The 21,286-nt window shown below is 40.8% G+C and overlaps 1 protein-coding gene across 5 annotated transcripts in view; it reads right to left on the minus strand.

Moving 5' to 3' along the window:
* Nucleotides 1–19,301: 19,301 nt before the first annotated feature.
* Nucleotides 19,302–21,286, minus strand: part of SEC23A (SEC23 homolog A, COPII component) — a 33,639-nt gene continuing 31,654 nt past the window's right edge. For all 5 annotated transcript variants that reach the window (XM_087747237.1, XM_087747239.1, XM_087747236.1 and 2 more), the window contains one exon: nucleotides 19,302–20,745. In XM_087747237.1, coding sequence (XP_087603363.1) covers nucleotides 20,656–20,745 — 90 coding nt within the window. In that variant the 3' untranslated portion in view covers nucleotides 19,302–20,655. The remainder of the gene's footprint in view (nucleotides 20,746–21,286) is intronic.

The raw sequence follows: 21,286 nt of genomic DNA on the forward strand, positions 1-21,286 counted from the left end.
CAGTTGTGAATTCATAGCTTTTGTTGTCCTCTTTGATGCTGGAGGGAAAAAAAAATCCATTGTACTCAAATTCTGCAGAGCCTTATGAATTTTTTTCACCTTCCTGCATGACTACAACAAGTGTATTGGACCAATAGTCACAGGATTTCTGTGACTTTCAGGTAGCATCTAAAGTAATGAGAAAAAAGGTTTGTTTTCCCACACTGATGCTAAAAGACACTATTGGTTGATCTTGCAGCTCAGGGGAAAAAAGGATATCAAAAGTCTTTGTAGATTGGGACTCCTGTCCCCACTTCTGCTGGAAAAAGTGTTATAAAGACTCATTACTACGTGGCAGATAAAAGAAATACCAAGTGTACATAGTAGGAACACCCAGGATGTGACTTGCCACTCAAAACTCATACATACATGTGTCTTCAGTTATCTGTGTGTCCTGACAGCCTGAAGAAGAAAACAAATCTTTTTCCACATTGAAGTATACACAGTCTTCAATCACACATGCATGCACAGTTAGAGCTACAAGGACTTTGCCACACCAATCTCAGACCTGGAACTCGTTGTTCTGAGACATTCTCAACACTCACCTGCTTCAAGAGTGCCAGGTCTCACAGGACTGGATGAATTCTGAGTAACTGTCTTCAGAGTCTTTAATCCTGCAGGACCTTTATTAGTCTCCTAGAGAAGCCAGCAGAAAGTAGCAGCATAGATTCAAGAACAGGTTTCCATATTCTTTATTTAATTTTTGGTCAATTGCATAAATCCAATGTTTGGAGTAGTCAAATGCTTGCATAAGAGGATCCAGAAGAAAGACATTCTTGCTGAGGACAAGGTAACTGTCCTGGTTTCAGCTGAGATAGAGTTAATTTGTTTTTCCTAGTAGCTGGTATAGTGCTGTGTTTTGGATTTAGTATGAGAATAATGTTGATAACACACTGATGTTTTAGTTGTTGCTAAGTAGTGCTTACACTAGTCAAGGACTTTTCAGCTTCTCATGCCCTGCCAGCAAGAAGCTGGGAGGGAGCACAGCCAGGACAGCTGACCCAGACTGGCCAAAGGGCTATGCCATACCATATGATGTCATGCTCAGCATATAAACTAAGGGGAGTTGGCTGGGGGAGACACTGCTGCTTAGGAACTGGCTGGGCATCCTTCAGCAGGTGGTGTGCAATTGCATTGTGCATTACTTATTTTGTATATTCTTTTATCATTACTATTATTTTCCCTTCCTTTTCTGTCCTATTAAACTGTCTTTATCTCAACCCACAAGTTGTCCTTTTTTTTTTTCCCCAGTTCTCTTCCCCATCCCACTGGTGGGGGGCCAGGGAGTGAGTGAATGGCTGTGTGATGTTTAGCTGCCTGCCACGTTAAACCACATCACTAACACTTGCAGCTCTGTCAGTGTTCCTGCTTTTTAGGAGCTTAGCCCCAAGATACAGATAAGACATTATCTGAAAAACAGAATAATGCAGGTAAAAGACTTGGAGGATACTGTTAATTAGTTCTCAGTAGAAGCTAAGGCTGATAAAGCTGCTGAAAAATTAAAGCTTTTTCATAATTATCAAGTTGTTCAAGACACATACCAAGACCACCTACTCCTCAAAACTGCATCTCTATGTTATAGTCAGAGAGAGGTTTGACACTGCTTTGAACAGTGCCTTTTGTCAGTGCACAGATTTACACTTGACTAAATTTCTTCCCAGCTCTCTCATTTTACCAGTTTCTCTGGTTCACTGAAACCCTCTCTTCATATCTTAAATGCCGACTTTACCAAGTGGAAAAGCCAGTCTTGGCAAAATTAAGGTATTCTTGCACAGACTCTCAAGTAAGTTTTCCACTAAGAACTCCGCGATAAATTAAAATATATCCTGATTTTACCAAGGAAAGGAGCAGCTGCTGCTTAGCACTGTCCAACTTTAAAAGACCAGAGCTTCAAAAGGGGCATTACTCAACCACAGCAGCGTTTGCACTTGTCATTAGCTGTTAGACAGGCTATGGCACGTAGCTACAAATGGGGTTCAGACTTTGTTGAGATGGGCCACTAACTGTGTAAAGATAAAAACAGCAACGGGGCACCTTTTCAGCAACAGCAGCAACAAGACTCTGCACTGGCTCTACTTGGTTTGATAGACTACTGGAATACTTAGTGGCAAAAGAAATAAAATGAAAGGGCTTGATAATATAGCAGCAGATTAGTATAGGAGATCCAGGCTCGTGGTAATCTAAGCTTGCAGCTTTACAAAAGACTTTCTGTGGTGCTACATGGCATAACACCAACATCCACAGTGGGGTAGGTAGGGTTTAGGGTACCCTTGGTCAGATGTAATTACAGATCAACTGGTTTAGGAGCACAGATATGATGCACACTGTAGCAAGCACAAAGCTAAAGGCTCAGTATGCATTTTAATTTTGCCAGCTGTGTTCTCTAGTGACACATGAAATGTTTAAATTCAATATAAATGACATCAACATAAAGAGGCAGTATGCACTTAAAGATTTTTTTTTTTTAAATGTACGAGAAGCTGACAACATATCAATTGGGAAACAGCAGTAATAGCATTCATGGTCCAAGAAGAAACAATGGAACAACTATTTGAATATAGAAATTAGAGCCTACGTCAACCGATTTTGGATCTTCAACCTTCCTCACTTCAGATATATGACTTGATACACCAGTGGCTTTTCACCTCAAGTAAGCTGTGCTTGGCTGTTGATAAACACTCGACCTCCCAAATCCAGTAGAATTTATAGCACTTCACTACTTCTCTAAATATATCTCTTAGCATGTTTGCAAAAAAAGCCCAAAGAAACACACTATACATCACTGTCACTGTTATTATTATTATTATTCTCTCTTTATGTGGCAGGCTACCTCTCCTTCCCAGCTCCTCCACACAAGCTGATTGCTTGAAGCGTCTTATCACATTTTGCTACTTGCTAAAGGCTCCTCCATGCATTTTAAATGGACAGAAGATGAAAGAGGTGCTGTCTCTTACCCTTAGTAGTTAATAGGATGCCCTCGGGGAGTCTAAAACACGGATTTTGAAAGAGGATAAATGCTCCTGAGCTGCCAGAGATGGTCCAAGCAGACATACAGCAAGACTGCTGACTACAGCAGTTGAAAGCATACTCTAAACACCACAAGTAGCTACTATATTCTTTAGATTCATTGTCCAAAGGTGTAAGGAGAAGCCACTACAGTTAGTTGTCTTATATTCCTGAAGTGGTCAACTACTCAGGAAAGCTGAAGTCAACTTCGCTCTTCAATCTTTAAGTAATGTAAGAGGATTTGGGGTCAGTACATCTCCTGCTAGTGTCAGCAGGTGCAAGATTTTGCCCTTTATGTCACTGTCTCTTTGTTGTGTGCTTTTAGCATCACACCTATTACCAAGGGTATCTTTTTCCAGAAAGCTTTTAAAAAACTTTCTTAATGCAAACAGATTACAAACCCTTTTAGCTAGTTCCTACGAACAGGGCATTTATTTGAGATTGTTCCTCTCTCCTAGTATGAAGATCATTGGATTTGCAAATACTAATACAATAACTAAATTATCATGTCATCAAAAAGAAAAGTATCACTACCTGTTTTACAATCTTTTTTAATGCCCTAGGAAAAAAAAGTCTGATAAAAACATACCCGTTGAAAATTATAATGGTGAGAATATTATTTTTGTATTCATGCAAGTCATTTACTGTCATTTACAAAATACTATGAAAGACAAGCGAGCTGTATAGCCACCACCTTGCTTTTTTACATTTTGTCTACAGTAGCTTTCACAATTTTTTTATTTCATGACTTGATGGAAAATTGACTATGACAGATTCTTTTAGCTTAGTATACACAGTCAATAGTCTCTGAATAAATTAGGCACAAATCATTGCTAACAGAGGTCAAAGGAACACACACTCAAGGTGGCTCATAAAGTTGCCTATTAAGTAGTTAAAGATTCAGTCCGAGAAGTCACCATGAAAAATACTCGTGTAATGTGAATAAGACAATTAAATCACAGGTTTATACACCTACCTTATGTTTATAAATGAGGTAATCTTTCTTAAAAAACCTTATGTGAAGAGACCTATCTATATTGTTTCAGACTAAGAATCTCAGTTACCCACCTATATCTTTATCTGATTGTGCCATGAGACTGCTCACCTCAGGATATTACAGAGTGTGGACTGCAGTCATTAATAGAGGCTCCTGCCTAGAGCATGCTGAAACTACTGAAACCCAAAGGCCTCACTGAAGGTAGCACCCACCTCTCACCTTCCACTGACTGCAAAAGAACCCAGCATACCCTTGAAAAGTTAGTATCCTGAAGGCATCTAGTGGCTGACATTCAGTCATCTGAAGAAAGATTTTGAAATATTTTCCTTCCCTTACTATTATTTAGAGTTCAGATTATAGCTCTGTCCTAACCCAAAAATAAGGTGGCATAGGAAGAGCCATATTGCCAAGAAACAATGTATCTGCAGAAATGTATTCATGATGAGTTTTACTTAAATTGAACGTAGCCAGAGAATCAGTGGTGACCCAGAATTAAGCTGAGGCACTGAACTTTTTACACTACAGGTGAATGACTTTCCATATCAATATGTTGAATTGGATTGCTTCAACCTTTCGACTGAGTTACAGAATACAGAAGGGACGATTCTTTTAAGGTGCCAGACTAACATTCAGGAGATGAGAATGCCATGTCCGGTGATGCCATGACTTGACATAGACCCCTGGTTAAGCCTGCTAACCTCTCAGTATCGCTATCTATAAAAGAAGGATAACACTTGCTAGAGGCAGAAGGAAGTTGCAACACATTAATCAATGTTTGTAATATCTTCAAATGTTGATATTTTCTTTATTTTCTGTTCAGTGTCCACCTAGATCATAACTGAAAGCTGTAGTCTCACTTCTTTCAGCTGGGTGTTGAACCAGTGACACAGCTTAGGAGTCTCCTCTTTGTCTTTCTAGTGTCATTTGGTGACTAAGACAGAAATTCTCAAAGCACTATAATTAACTGGCATTTGCAAGTGAAAACAGAACAGCAAATACAAAAGTACTAACAGCACCTAATCTGCTATTTTAGGTGTCTATTTTTTAAGTGTCTATTCTCCCAGTCATTTTGCTAATCTTACTGTCCTGTAACTTAATAATTCAAAAGGATTCCTCAGGTGAAAATGATAACAGTGCAAACAATCTAGCACTTGGTCTCTTGCAAAAAGTTGTTTCTGTGAGTACTCAGCTAGGCAGAAAGCAGTAGAAACTACTCAGAAAACAACTATCATTTCTCCTAATATTGCTACTCTTTCATGATTTTATTTAGCTTCACCTAAACTTATGACTTTTGCTGTCCAAGCACAGGATTACTGCATTACAAAAATGACTGGGCTACTGCCATTTTGCACAACCTATTGGGAAAAATGAAATATAAATTAAGCCTTCATACAATCAGCTTTTGTCCTAATCAAATTTAGGTGGGTTTTTTTCCCTTCTGCAACAGTTTTTATTGCATAAAATAACAGTGCAATAACAGTGACACATTTAACAAAGGTTTATGATAGGTTTTAGCACATGTATTTATGGGGCGGGGGGGGGGAAAGAAGAGATTGATGCAACACAGAGGGAAACACTGTACGCCCTAGTATTCTCTAGTTTAGGTATATAAAATACTTCTACCTACAAGCAGGTAAAGGAATTGATTTAATAAATATGTTATACACATTTTAAAGATTTAGACTGTTTCAACTCATAGTGGTAAAACAAAACAAAACAAAAACAAAAAAAAACCAAAACAAAAAAAAAACAACAACAAACAAAAGAGTCCATCCCCTGAGCAGTTATTCCAGTGTGAATGTGCTTTACAACATTTTACAACTTGAATCTGGACAGAGAAACCCGTTTCATTAAAAAAAGAAAATCAGTACAAGGACACCACTTTTGAAGTTAGCATTTACTCCTTACTAAAGAAAAACTGGGTCATTAGAGCATTAACAGATCCCCAACAACAACATAGTACCCTTGGTTATTCAGCTAGTCTTAATTAAAGGATTGGTGCAGCTTCCTAAATCAGAAACTCTATTTAAAGTTTCTCCTCCAACAAAGAACATTCACTAGCACTTTCTCCTGAAATATTTCTGACCAACTTCTGACTACACAACCAACAAACCAATCCTATACTGCAGGGCTCTAGTCCTCTAACCATTTCAGTAAAGCACTATACCACCACACAACAAATAAATATCCAGATTAGGCCCAGAGACTACAATGCCAATCTACGAAGATATTCAGCATGAACAAACCAGAGTTCTCGACACAATAAGCTTTGCCCTGTTAGGAAATAAGACCGCAAACTCACATAAACTTTTTCCAGGCCTTCCTGGATAAAACAGCTTCAGATCCTGTCAGATCACAAAAACAAGCTTGCTGCCTGCTTTGCCCAACATAAATTTGTAGAATTCTGTTGAAAATTTACCTGCACAGTACTGCCCCACAAAGCCGACAATGTCTCCAAGGGCTTTCCAGCTACAGCTGCCTCTGATTCTCACACACCTGGAAAAACAAAGGGAATAATACATCACTGCATGGACCATGTGGCCCCAATTACTTGAACTGCTTGAAGGAAGAAAGGTAATCAAGGAGCAACCTACCAGTTGCCCTGACCCATCTGTGTCTGAGACCGTGTGGGTTTTCAGTTACTTCTGTCTGCTACCGTGAAAGAGGGTAGAGGCAACATAATATCATTTACCTCTATTACTTTTTTTGACCATCTCTATTTCCAGCTCATAGTCTGCTTAGAGCAGTAGCTCTAGGCAGGCAAGAGGTCTGTAATCCTAGATGCTTTGATTTGTTTTTTTATATGTTTTGTCCCATTTATTTCAAAAGCATCTTAATTCCTGTCACTTATGGCTGGTGAAAACCCTAGATAATGGAGATTCAGACCTCCATTGGATGACTCTGCTTTTTATTTAATTTAAAGAAAAGCCAGGTCAGGCTATGTTCCCAAAGCCGTATACTCAATATTGAAGGAAAGAGATGGTTTTGATTTTAATCAGCATTGCACTTCAAACACGGTGTCACCTAATCCCATTTGAGAATGCAGTCACACTTGAACAAGGGAGCCACACAGAAGGAAGAGCAATGCTGCACGGAAATCTGCTGTAATGCTTCAGGCCACAGTTGTGAGGTATTTTACAGTAGTACAAAAACTACAAAGTTAGACTATCAGTACTTTAGAAAGCACGAAATTCTCACAAATTACTTCCTTCCTTCTCGGGTTATAGGATAATGTCCAACACTTCCCTTATTTCTAGCAAATAACAAGTCAAGTGCTCTTTTCTGAGCTCTGTAATAAAAAAATCACCGTGAAGAGTAGAGCCAGGTTCTGCCCGGTGCTCAGGTGAGTAATGGCAGTGTCAGTGTAAGAGTGGCACTGTACGCAGACCTTGCAGACATGCTTTCTAACCTCCCTCTTGCTGTAAGGTCGTAGGGCAGCTTTCAATAAAACCTTCTCTCGGGTCCTGCCGGTACATTTAGGGGAGTCTGGATTCGCCAGAAATGTACAGCCATCCCACGTTTCCTCATGCATTTGACATTCATCGTGTCACCACACCTGCAGCACCTGAAGCCTGGCAGGCTGTTTGTTTGGTGACCACACTCTGGGGAGAAAATGGCTGCGCCAGCACCTCACCAGTGAGGAGCCCTGTATCTGGAGATGTCCTCCTGGAGTAAACAGGGGACCTGGCATTTAGCCCCTGGCATGGCACCACAGTAGCTTTCCAACAGGGAGGCCATTTTTGTGTTTGCAGTATCCACAGTAGAGCCCAGGACTCAGCCTCACAGCAGGGGCAGGAGCTGGTGTGCGTCGGACGTATCCACCGCAGGGTGTGCTGCAGGACTGGGATTTCCTGCATTTCGTGAGAGACTGAAGAAGCCAAATACCTCTGTTTCTGCCGGGATGCCCCAACAAATGCTTCTTCCACCTGAAACTGAAGCTAGAGCAGCCAGGCCTGTGCCTCCCTCACACGAGGGAGGAGGGCGGGCAGCAGGTAGGTGGGCAGACCCCAGGCAGGGCAGGCAGCACCGGCCGGCCTGAGGAGGAGCGCGGGGGACGGGGCTGGGGCACGAGCGAGGGGGGTGAAGGCCGGCGGGCAGCAGCCGCGGGGCCGGTGTCTCAGAAGGGTGCTGCACGCAGGGATGTTGGTGCACAAAACCCAAGCTGGGAGACCAAACGGCAGCTGTGACTGTGGCAAGCTGGTTGCAGTGACCATGGCCTGATGCTGGTGAACAAAATCCTCAAACAGCTTCACTGCCCGCTCAAGCTAGCAGGCAGGCCAGTAGCAAATGGCAGCGTTTCTAAAATTCACAATTCTTTTTTTTTTTTTTAATTAAAAACACACTACATCTCCAGTTGTCTGTCGCTGAAGTTGCTGTTACTTGATGCAGAAAAAGTCTTGCAACAGTTTTGAAATTTCCATTCACCATAGGCTTGCAGAAGGCTTGCCTTCTCTGGCAAATGAAGCTTTACTAGGAAACAACAACATATAAACAGCTTGATTTCAAACTGAGCTCTTGATGCAATACAATAAACAGAAATGAGGCATTACACAAAGCAACTGTCTTACGGCCTATTCCCATAGCTCTGTTGGTTGTTCACAGCTCACTCCCTCTAACAGATGTTTCAGGCTGTAAGTCAAGCCTGAGCCTCTACGTCTGCAGCCACAGTTCATGAAATCAGCTAATTCAATTGCACAGTGAGAACTGCTGCTTCACAGCTGCAGCAACTTCTGCAGTCTAACCTTTGTGTACAATAGCTGCTTGGGAAGTGAAATCGAATCCTGCCCTCACTGAAGTCATCATTGGGTGATGCTGTAGCAGAAGGTACTTTTACATTGCCTGGTTTTGTTTGGTTGGTTGGTTGGTTGATTACATCATTTTCTCCGTTTTGAATGATCCCTTAAAAAAAAACAAACAAGCAAGCAACTTTCCAATCTATTTCCCATCACCCCAGAACAGAGTCAACGTATTTTTACTACTAGTAATGAATCTGAAAATTCACTCAGTGATCACAAGTTACCACTATCACCTTGTTCATATCAATTTTTCCTTCAGTTAAAACCACATCTTTTTTACACTGCTGAGCCCACTCTCCGCATTACTCTTATGGTATGGAACAAGTCTTGCCTTCATGCTACTCAGCATGCTGCCCTTCAGTGCCTCCTTTTCCCCCAAAAAAAATCTTCAACTCTGTTTGACATGGGAGGAACTTCACAAGGTCTCTAAAGTCCTCTACGTATATAAAACCTCCTATCAAAATGAAGTTCTTGTGACTTGAGCCTTCCAAGCTGACAACAGGCACTCTGAGATTTGTGGAACAAAGACTTCCTTTTCCCCATTAGTGTACCTTGAGTATTGTGTTTAAAGAGAAAAGCCTTGTTTTATCAAAAGCTGAGTCCACCAAAAGTCATGCCCTTATGCAATATGCATGTACAATAAACACATTCCATGGTGTATGATATTACAGACTTAGAAATATTACAAGTATGCATTAGTGATCCCAATAAAGTTAGGTCAGCTGGATCTGAGCTACATTTGCTTCTTGCAAAGGTTACAAGTGAATGTCGCCTTAATTACATCTGCATTGCGTTAAGGCAAAATTCCAAATTACTGAAAGAAGAAACAGAGGGGAATCATTCAGATTTAAAGTGGTTCCTGAAGTGCAGGATTGTCATAAAAACTGGGTCGCAAGACCTGCAAGTTGGCCAATGGCAGAACTTAGTCTAAAAATAATAAAAATATAGACCTACTAACAAAATACCCTCTAATTCTAATTAAAGGCTGGGCTGATTTTGTATACCACCAGAAATTTCGGCAGAAGGCCCAATTGGCAAGGCAAGGAGCTGTTAATGAATTAAAATGCAAAAAAGAAAACATACAAGAAGCAGAAACAAGGACAGGCAACAAAGGAGGAGTATAAAAGCATTGCTTAGGCAATTAGGGATGGTATCAGGAAAGACAGAGCCCAGCTGGAGCTCAAGCTGCTGGGGGGCACGAAGGGTAAAAGGAAAAGAGTTCTGGAAGCATGCTAGTAGCAAATGGAGGTTCAAAGGAAATGTGAAGCTGTTGTTGAATGGGGGAGACAACCTGCTGGCAGACAATATAATGAAGGCTGAAATACTCAATGATTTTTTTGCCTCAGTCTTCAAAAAGTTCCCAGACCTCCATACACACCTGGACAGTTTGAGAAAGAAGGAAATGCAAAAGTAGGAGAGTTAAGGACTATTTAGAGAAAAGGGGTGTATTCATGACTACAGGGATAGATGGGACCCACGGAAGGATGGTGAAAAAGCTCAGAACATGTGATGATCCAGGGAGGTCCATGGAAAGGGGCTAAATATTACAGTCATCTTTAAGAAGGGTGCAGAGGAAGATCTGAGGAACTAGATGCTGGCCAGCTTCAACTCAGTCCCTAGAAAGACCATGCAGCATGTCTCCTTAGGATCCATTTCCAAACAAATGAAGGACAAGAAGGCAGTGCGGAAAAGTGTGGATTTACAAAGGGCACATCAGCCCTGAACAATCTGATTGCTTTCTCTGATGAAATGACTTGCTATGTGGACAAGGGGGGAGCACTGAATATGATACACAGCCCTCAGTGACTACACATCAAAGCCACCAGTTTTTTCACTGTAAAAACTTCTCCTGCAATGCCTACAAGTCACAAGTACCTTTCCTCAGCTGCAAAGGCACCTGTGGCTGCTCCAGCCTTCCAAGATCATTTGCTTCTCTTTCCTGGCCCTTTGGACCTCCTCGCTCAGGTTTGCCTGGTTTAGCTGTTTCATGTCATGGGACAGCTCCCAGCTGAGTATTCTGCAGAGCTGCTTAACTCATTTGTACACCACCTAGGACAGTGATGAGGTGCGATGATCCTCTTGTTCTCTGAACTAATAATTCCTTGCATGTTCCATGGGGGTTCTTTCCCAATTAGTAAATGAACCTGGAATTATCAGAAGCATTCATTCAACACTAAAATCCTAACTTAACAAGTTTTCTTCTGGACAGTTTACACCTCCAAGATAATTGTCTTCTTACATTAGTTCCAGTTGGGTGAATGTTTTGGGCAAGTCTTTGTCCAGCCACATAGGTACAACAGATTTCATTTCCTTCAGTCAATCAATCACACCCTGCTTTTCTCTTTTTACAGGTGAAAAAAAAAAAAATGCATGCAAATCAGTGCTTGTGTATTTAGTTTCTGCTTATTTCATGTTCTTTGTAGAAGATGAGGATCAAAAGGTGATCATTCTGCTGAATTCCCTCTCTTATGCTTATTTGTGCACATTTTATCTTACAAGTTCACCTTCTTAAAAGAAGATGCTTTGTTACACTTAGGAGAGTTTCAGCTTATTCCATTAAAATATTTTGAATCAGTTTTTGTAGCTCTTCCTTCTAGATTATTTCTTAAAACATGAAAAATGCTTATGACATGTTGTTCACTTTAGAGGGTTGTCATTATTTTTATAATAAAAGTTTAAACTGAAAAAAAAGAAATAAAATATTGCTATGTTTTTCTAAGTGAAGGTGAATTTAACTCAAATTCTACACGGATTGGGCCCACACTTATACGGATGTAAAAGAGGAATGATCAAAGACACTTGCTTACACCAGTAACTAGCAGAATTGGAACCAGAATCAGGCCAGAAAACCGCATGCATCTACTGCCCTCCCGAGGTTTGCCAGAGGTAATGCCAGCAATGAAAATGGTCCCACTCGCTGGGAAGCTGCGAATCCGTACTACTGTTCTCTCTGTAGCTGGCCTGCTCCTGCAATCCTGCAAAAACGCGGAACGGCAGCCAAAGCGTGGCAGGGCTTATCTGTTAGCATTAAGTGCTGATACTCGTCTCAGAAGATAACATCTTCCTTTACCTAAAGCTCTGTTCCTGCAGGGGATTAGCACGCGCGTTTGATCCACACACAGCAAAATAACCACTTATTCCATTGGGATCAAATTTGCAAAAGCAAATTATTCCATTTCTTTGTGAGATTGGAGGCAGAAGCTGTAAAAGTATTCTTTGCTTCTTGTAAGGACATGGGAACTTTCAATTGCAATGTGCAACGCAGTATTTCAAATAATACATATTTTTAATATATATTTCTATTAGCAAATAAGAAGTTGTGTCTAAGATTAACACGTTGCAGAAATCTGACCAAAACACATGTCCTATTTATTCTGTTCAGCTTAATTCCAAGTTATTTCAAGCTCTGCTTAGAGTGGCATCGTCACGTATTACCAAATATATCATCTCAAAAAATAAATCCAGACTTATTTATACACATTACTTAACTAGGACAAAGGATATTTTTCATTTAGATGCAACTGGCCTACTATGAGGACCTGCCACTTCATGGATTTCAGATGCTCAAGCGCAGGGAACAATTTAATTTTTTGTTTAATCTGCATTCAGTCTCACGATTAAGATGGATTTAGCCTTTGAAAGTGTTCTGCCCACATTATCTTTTCAGTTAAAATAATCTCTCAGAAAATATTCTCTGCGTGTTTATACATGTAGTTTTGCACAGTGCCACAGAGACTGACACAGGGAGCAGAGAGCTCTTGGTCCATCTCCTGCAGCTTATGGGACTATTTCCATTTGGGCTACAATTATGCTGGATAGCAAGTAGCCTGTGCAAGGTCCTGTCTTTAAATTTGTAAATTTTCAACTCCTTTTTAAGTCAAAAAAAGCCATCTAGACAACGTCCCGGGCAACCAGCTCTAGGTGGCCCTGCTTGAACAGGGGGGGTTGACAAGATGACCTCCAGAGGTCCCTTCCAACCTGAACCTTTCTGTGATTCTGTGAAAAGTAACATATACAGTAATGGGACTCTCTATCCTGCAGTCTTGGTAATTACCAAATTACAAAATGTCTTTGCAGTTATCAAATCCATCTCACTTTCTACAGTTATCTATCAGGGTTGTATTCTTGCTTTCTCAAGGAAAATTCATTCAGATCCCTTAGCCAGAAAGAGGTTATTTTAGGTTATTAAGTCACTTAAACAATCACTTCAGTCTGGAAGGCGCAGCCATCAGTTTGTGCATCTGTGCTCAAAAGCATTCTGTCGATGTGTGACTAACATATCCGGTAAGTACAAACTAAAGTAATTTCAGTTATTCCCAAAGGAAAGGAGCATTTATGCACTAAAATTTCAGCACAACCATCTTTTTTCATTTTAGTCAGCCAAATTATAAACATAGCAATCACAGTGTACTTGGCTCAATTTACCTTTGATGGGCCAAAAATCAGAAAATAGAATTGAGTAAAGATCTGGTCGCCATGAAGATACTGGATAATCTATTCTGCAAAGGCTGCAGTAGTCTGCTCCTCCACCCAGCCGTTGCGCAGCTTCGCTTCTGGGGCATTTTTGCCTTCCTTGGAAACAGCCAGTAACCACCGCTTGCTCTAGGATGCCAAACTGGTGCTCGGAATCAAATGAAAGCTCCAGGGTGTCTTGCTAGCATTTGGGGTTAAGTTAGCTTCCTGTTTGGAAGCTGGCAAGGATTTGTCTGCTCCAATGAGATCGGCAGGGACTACCAAGGTACTGCATTTCACATGGCCAACTTCATCCTGTCACCTGGGCATTTCACTTAAAGTTTTTTGCTATTGCAGAGAACCTCAGATGCTGTCATATACTTTTGATCTCTGCTGCTTTTTCTCCCATGACACAGCACAAATTTCATCTTGCATTTTTGTGAGAGAAGTATTAGTTCTGCAATAGATGTTAAAATACCTTTTGTGGCTGCCAGCTCATTCACAGAGGAAATGGCACAAAGTAGACCCGCCTGAGCTAAGTGTCTGTTACACAAGTACAGTTGGGGGGGGATTAGCTCTGATGGCCATCTCTCTTTCCAGGTCTGTCTTTACTCCAGTGAAAAAACTGCCTCTTCTGCAAACAGTTTTAGCTTCAAAGAGGCTGTGATAAAATCCTTATTTTTCTAAAGAACAAAATATACATTCTGTTAAGTTCTGCAACAAGTTAGCTCTCTCATTTTCTGCTTTTACAGGGACAAAAATGGAGTACAGTTCCATTGTTTGGTTTGGTGCCATCATTTAAAGGGTATCCTCGAGTACTGTGTTCAGTTTTGGGCCCCTCACTACAAGAAGGACATTGAGGTGCTGGAGCGTGTCCAGAGAAGGGCAACGAAGTTGGTGAAGGGTCTAGAGCACAAGTCTTGTGAGGAGCGGCTAAGGGAGCTGGGGTTGTTTAGTCTGGAGAAGAGGAGGCTGAGGGGAGACCTTATTGCTCTCTACAGCTGCCTGAAACGAGGTTGTAGCGAGGTGGGGGTCAGTCTCTTCTAACAGGCTGCCCAGGGAAGTGGTTGAGTCCCCATCCCTGGAGGTATTTAAAAGACGGGTAGACGTGGTGCTCGAGAACATGGTTTAGTGGTGGACTTGGCAGTGCTAGGTTAACGGTTGGACTCGATGATCTTAAGGGTCTTCTCCAACCTTAACAATTCTATGATTCTACGATTCTATGATCTCCATTTACCTCCTTCTCCTATAGGGGAGTGGGAGCAAGTCCAAAATGAGAAGTTATATCCTCGCATGCTGTAGCACTGCTCACACCACAGTGCCAGATCCATCTGGGCTATTTTTCCCCTCAGTGCAGTGCATAAATACCTAGAGTTGGAGGATACATTACAGCAACTTGCATGGGAGGGTGACATTTTGATCCTAACTAGACTGGTGGCATTGCTTGAAACCACGAGCTCCTCAGCAACTAACAGTCCCAGCTTGGCCCTTTGACTGCCAGCCTGGCTGGCTGTCGGTGCCTCGCCTCGCAGCTGTTCACATCTGCTCTTGGACAAACAGGAGCGGGGCTCAGCAGCTGGGCTTCCATGCAGGCAGCGACTGTGGTAACAAGAAGAGATCCGAGGGTCATTCACTGTTCTTTTAGCTGTTTCATGGCACACTAGAAAAATGCAGCAAGTAGTATTTTGCCCACCTATAAACTTCCTGTGAGTTTTCTGGAAAAATTCAATACAAGTCCTTCTAAAAAGCAGTGCTAACAAAAATACACTTGCTCCAGGATGAATAAAGATCAGCAGTCCTACAAACCACCTATAACTCTACTTCATTAGCCAGGTGTGACATGCCTGCAGATTAGGATACTTCAGTTTGAACTGTCCACATGTTTCAATTAGTAATTTAAGCCATCCTGTAATGCTGACATACCTATCAGGAAAAAAACAAAGGAAAGACAAACCCCTCTCCCATGGTAGCACTCTCTTCAGGTCATACAGGACAGGGTCTTAAAAGGTTCACATCAATTCAGAGCCAAGGCTCAAACATGTCTGTGCTGCTACAGAAAACTGAAATACGTACCAGCCCCCAGTATGCAGCTGAAAAAGGGCTCACAGTTGAATCCTGGAAATGTAATCTCCTCTTTGGTATGTTATTAATTACATGGGCTACTTCATACCAATCTAGTGTCACCGAAACTTTTCTGGGTCTCCACCTAGCCTCAATTTTTCACACATGGCTATGCTCCCTTGCTAAACTTTTAGTAATAACCCTATAAAAGCAATACAGTTCCGCATGCTATCTGTAGACTATGAACCGTGGCCCACAAGTCACTGGCATCTCTCCTGAGGCTGAAAGGTTGGCAACCACAGAGGTGAGTTCTAACCTAGAAAGAAGTGCACGTTCAGAGACCTCAGAGGCCATCCCCACGTTATTTTGACCCCACTTCAACAACCATTATGGTTCCAAGTTACCCTAATAGCATAATTTATATGCATGCTTTGAAAGTGGCTAATCCCTTGAGTGGCTGTCTGTTCCTAGTATTAGGGAAAAGAGCAGAAAATTCCAGGGCTGCCGTGCCTGGGCTTTGTGAGACACAGGCTCTTTTTCTAATAAGGTATATTGGTCTTTGGCCATTCTCTAGCCAGAGAAACACCCCCTGAACGTGCACAGTTCCAACGCGTTAAACAGACGGTAGGCCATGACACAACACGTCTATTTCTCCCTTAGAAAGGCAAAGAACAGCCAATTGGTTGTCCCACACACGGTAGCTTCCAAGCAAACTCCTACCCCACTTCATGGCAAGTGTACCACACAGCCGGATTCCTCCAGGCAGTCATGGAAGCGGATGGAAAGACACACGCGATGGACAATCTGCAGGTGTTGGGGACAGCTGCCATTGTTAACGTATGCAGTGATTATTTTGCTTCATTTTTGCCAAAAATCAATTTATGGACATTGATGTAATTGTTTATCTTTTAGTGTCGCAGTCCTTTGGACAAAAGCCTACACTGTTAGGCACAATCTGCTATTTTAAACAAGATTTTACATTAAATTCAGAGCAGAGCAACAGCTTCATTATTTTTCCATCTGCTCTGTTCAGGCTCGTTGGCTTCCATATAACATTTTTCTATGAACCCAAAATGCCAAAAGTTAAACTAAGCTCAATTCTGTTGTGCATCACAGTCTGGTGGGGATAATATAGTTGTTTGCCTCAGATTTGGTAGGAGAACAGGATAGGCTCCTGGTCACTGTCATCAACTATTATTTTTAACCGAGGAAAAGAAGGAATATTGGGAAATGCAATTTTCCAAAGACGCCATTGTGTGTTGGAAGCAGCCATGGCACCACTCATCGATGCCACAGTCTCACAGACCAAGCTACGAGGTTCTAGGAATTTGACAGTATTTGTATTTCTAGGCAAATCCGCATGCCTTTAAGCAATTTAACTTCAACTTTTGGTTGAGCTTGTTAAATCTGTGTCTAAACCTGGTACCTTGTGAGTTACCCCATCCAAGCAGGAGATGACACTCTAAAGTTAACAATCCACTACCCTTTCCCAAGCAAGAGGACAGCAAATTAATGACAGTTGGTATTAAAAAAAAACAGAAAAGATTAAATAAACAGAGTAGCTAAAAAAATCCTCAACTCTCCAATAAAGGAGATCCTGAAGCTCTAACGTAACATGGATTCATTTACTGTAAAGTATTTCCAAAGGTTCTTAACATATTGGCTGTGCCAGTCCCAGACCTGTGCAGTGGGGGGAGAGGAGAGGCCAAGCCAGGGCATTGACCACAGCAGCTCACAGTCGGCAAGAAAGCAAACGGCAGAGGCTTGCGATCTCGCCAGTGAAAGAGCAGAGCACTGTCAGGGGATGCTCCGACCTTCTTTCCAGCATACTTACACCTCTGTGTGGATGGCAAGGAGCCTGGTTTTGAGGTTCAGTCAGAAACACTTAGAGCTTTGAGGTTTTTATACCTGTAAATATGGAGTCATCATCCATGTTTTCAATGATGGCTTCTATTGCTCTAAATGGCTCATTCCAAAACAGAGCTCAAACACCATTTCTTTTCCTGAATAGAAGGGCAGCTCTCATGCCTACAAGGTCCGGCAGACTTTAACCTTAATCTTTAATGTGCTAGCAGTAAGAGCTTTGTGTCGTGGGCTGATCTAAACACATGGATGGCATGTGGACACAATAAATGGACTGTGAGTACAGGACTTAAGGCAATGAAAAGAGAAGAAAAATTCAGATGCTTGTGCAGCCCATAGAGCCTGAAAAGCTGTCCAGAGAAAAAGACAACAGGCTAGAAATAAGCGCCTTATAGACCAGGCACTATGCAAGGACTGCCAGTCACAATGTGCTTTTCTATACAATGTCCAAACACCAGCAACAAGAATACGTAAGAACATGAACAGCTGTTACACTGCTATGAGCCTCCATCTGATTCCATGATCCTGGCAAAACATCAACTTCAGATTCACCTCTGTTGCTCTCCGAGACAAATGTACTTCCCAGATGGCAATATTCAGGCACATATGTGTCCAGGGAGGAAGTTTACATCAAGAACAGATTTTGTACTGTTCTAAAACTCACAGCCCGCCTAGCAAAGCAGAGAAAGCAGCATCCGATTGCTTGCTCCCCTACCTCTGACTGCTCATGGATAATTTTCAGTCTTCAACTTCCCAAGTCCTTAACCGAAGAGTCAGCAACTGTTTTATTCCTTGTCCTGCAAAAGGCTCCTTCTTCCAAGTCTAAGGCCGTGTGTTTTTCACAAGGAGATCTGACCAACTCTTCCTCTGATTTACAATCTGTATCCAGCCCAAATCAAATATTTAAAGAAATCACAGCAAAGCCTGCTATCATAGTTAAACAGGTCAACCCTTGCGATAAGACAGCTGTGTGTCATGGATATTGCACAGATGGGTAGCACCTCTCCACCAAGAAACCTAGTAATACAGATGCTAGCAACGACAGCAAATAGCAGCAATTTATCTTTTATAAACCACTTTCTCCTATAGCACAACCCTACAACGTATTATTTTGATTCTAAATGTTGCTCAATTCTCAGTCATAACAAACAGCTTACTTCCCCTGGCGTAGCTCATCTGACCTATGTAAATGCACAAGAGGTATTAGATCACGTAGACGAATGAGATGTTAACAAGTTACCAGGACTGGATGGCCTTCGCCCAGGAGTTCTGAAGGAAGCGAAACATCGAAGGGCAGAGGTGCCAGTGAACGCGTGTAGCTATCATTACAGACAGTCACTGTGCCAGATGACTGGCAGACTGCCACCCATGGCTTGCTCATCCACAAAAAGGGGTGTTGAGGGACTCCTGCAAGTTACAGACTGATGAGTCTGATCTCTATTCCTGGTAAGATGGCAGAGGCTACAGTAACGAGCAAGACTTATGAGCCTATGGATAGACGTGGGCTTTTGGGAAAGAGTCAGCGTTTTTCCTATAGAGAAAAATCCTGTCTCACTAACCACACAGAGTCTTTGGAAGAGGTGAATAAGCAGGAGGATAAAGGTAATACATCACACATATTTGGATTTTTAGAAAGTCTTTGACAATGTTAAATACTTGGAAGTTACAAAAGAAGCTAATGTTGCCAAGAGATTGGATAAAAGAACCTATTACAAGGTGAAAGCTAGTTAAAGAGTAGGAAGAAAAGCACAAAAAAACCCATCTGTTATCATAACTTGCTGCTGAATTGATTTATTAGTCAAATGGTATTTAACTGCCAAATAAATTGGACATATTTAGGGTTACGAGAAAATTTTTTTAAGCTGTTTATTAGCTAAAACAAAACCAAGTCAAGAGGGCTACTGAATTTTTATCTCGTAAACTGCCACTAGTGCCAACAGTTCAGTATCTCTGGAAATTAAACAAGTTTGACACCAATTATTGCATGAATAAAAGTGGTGAAGTTATTCTAAATTTTATCAGTACTACCTTTATTTCCGCATTTCGTTTCAAGCACCAACAGAAACCAGCACAATAAATAAAAAAAGTGAGAGAAAAACACGTGTTTTATTTGTATTGAGGCAAAAGGAGGTAATCTCAAAATCAAACAAATGGAGAACAATCAATTTAATCAAGTTTTTGAGAATTTACAGAAAACAGAAAACACCCTCATGCTTATCAGGCCAGTATGTGATTGAATTTCCTATGTCAAAACTCTCTCTCTTCCTTTCAACTTGGCACAATTATTTACTGCCCACTACCACATTTCACATCTTTACTTTTCAAAATGTCATATTACCTATGTAAACATTTGTTTTATGTGTAAACTTCAACAAGTAAATGGGAAAGCCTACTAATTCATCCACCTCAAAAAAATCAAGTATGAACTAAATATCAGATGAATTACATCATATTCTATATAATACTGTTTCAACAAGAACTATAGCCTGTTGAATTCATAACAAAAAGAATGCAGAAAAAAAGCAGATGCGTAGTGTCATGCATTAGTGTAATAACATTATAAGGCAATAACAAAAAAGGTAAATATATATAAATTTTTTAAAAGTATACTCGCCAAGACAAAAATCAAGGCTGTACTCTTAGTCAGTTCATTTTGGTAGTGTAGGATTTCTTCTTAGCCCAAGCTAAAAGTGTTAACTTTTGAGCATATTCATCTGTTACCGTGTTTGATAATAGATACACCATGTGGATTTAAGTTTTGTGCAGTAACAGATTTTTTTACTTTTTCAGTTCAAATTCTTTATGTGGAAATAAAGAAAAACTCTGTTCCCAAAGAATCAAGTAGGGTAAGTGGGAAGAAGTATTTGAAATTAAATACTCCTCAAATGAACAATACATGAACAAAAGCATCTCTGCAGGAAAGAAAACGTTCAGCAACCTAAGTCAAAAGACTGAGTTAATACTATTTTTATATGCTTTTTGTTACTTCTTTGTTCACTTCGTGCTCAAATTGAGTAAGCAAAAGTAGCCATATGGCAGTCTGGAAAGCCCAACATCACCAAAGATTTCCTTTATTGTTCAATGTGCCTTTGTAGTGCAGAGCAGAGTCAACCTCAACCACTTCAAAAGGAAACTGAAATCACATCTCAAAGTTGTTATAAATGATCTCAAAGTAATTATAGCATCACAATAATCAAAATGACTGTTCTTTTTCCTCTAATTATAACTTAATCTACTACCTGTCATTTTTACAAACTGCAGTTCACATTAAAACGTTTGCTGATAACAAAAGCTTTTCTTTCAAAACAACACTGCTTTACATCTAGTCAGGCAGCTTGTGCATATCAGAGCATTCTGTCAAGAGAGACATGGAAAAGGGTAAAGGAGAAAAAACTGAAATATGGCTACAGCTTATCTGTGCCTTTAATGCACTGCAGAATCTCAGGCAGCACTAGAGACAGCAAGTTTCTTCAGATGATCCATAAATACTTGCAAGCTGACATCATCAGTAAGAATGGGTGCTCCAGACTCCTATAAAAGGAAACAAGGCGACCTGATTATACGCATTGTGAAGAAAAAGCATTTTAAGGCACATACACGTGCCATTAAATAAACACTTTATAAATTTAGAAAGACGTTAGAAGCGTATCATTGTTGAAATCCTCTGACAAAAAAAAAAAAACAGCAGACTGTACATTTACATAAATTTTCATATGTTTGCATAAATTCAGGCATAAACCACAACTACACTCTCTTCCATATTAATGCATACGGCAATGAGATGCAGTATAACAAGATATTTACATCAACCATACAAAACTCAGAGTATTTGACAGCCACCAAATACTAACTTACAAATTTTTAGAAGTAAATAAAGCTTCCATGCCACAGTTCCTGTATCATTCCTACCTCAGTGGAGCAGACAAAGGTGAGAGAAACAGAAACACGCAAGTGACACAACTAACAACTCAGGATCTGTCAGTGAAGCTCAGACATATCAAAACAGCGAAAGGAGGAAACAAATCACTGAGGGCCTCATTTGACATCGACTGAAGGTCAACTAGCTTTCTCA

Source organism: Nipponia nippon, unplaced genomic scaffold, assembly GCF_047370975.1.
Source record: "Nipponia nippon isolate SJK-2023a ecotype South Korea unplaced genomic scaffold, ASM4737097v1 scaffold_11, whole genome shotgun sequence".
NCBI lineage: Eukaryota > Metazoa > Chordata > Aves > Pelecaniformes > Threskiornithidae > Nipponia > Nipponia nippon.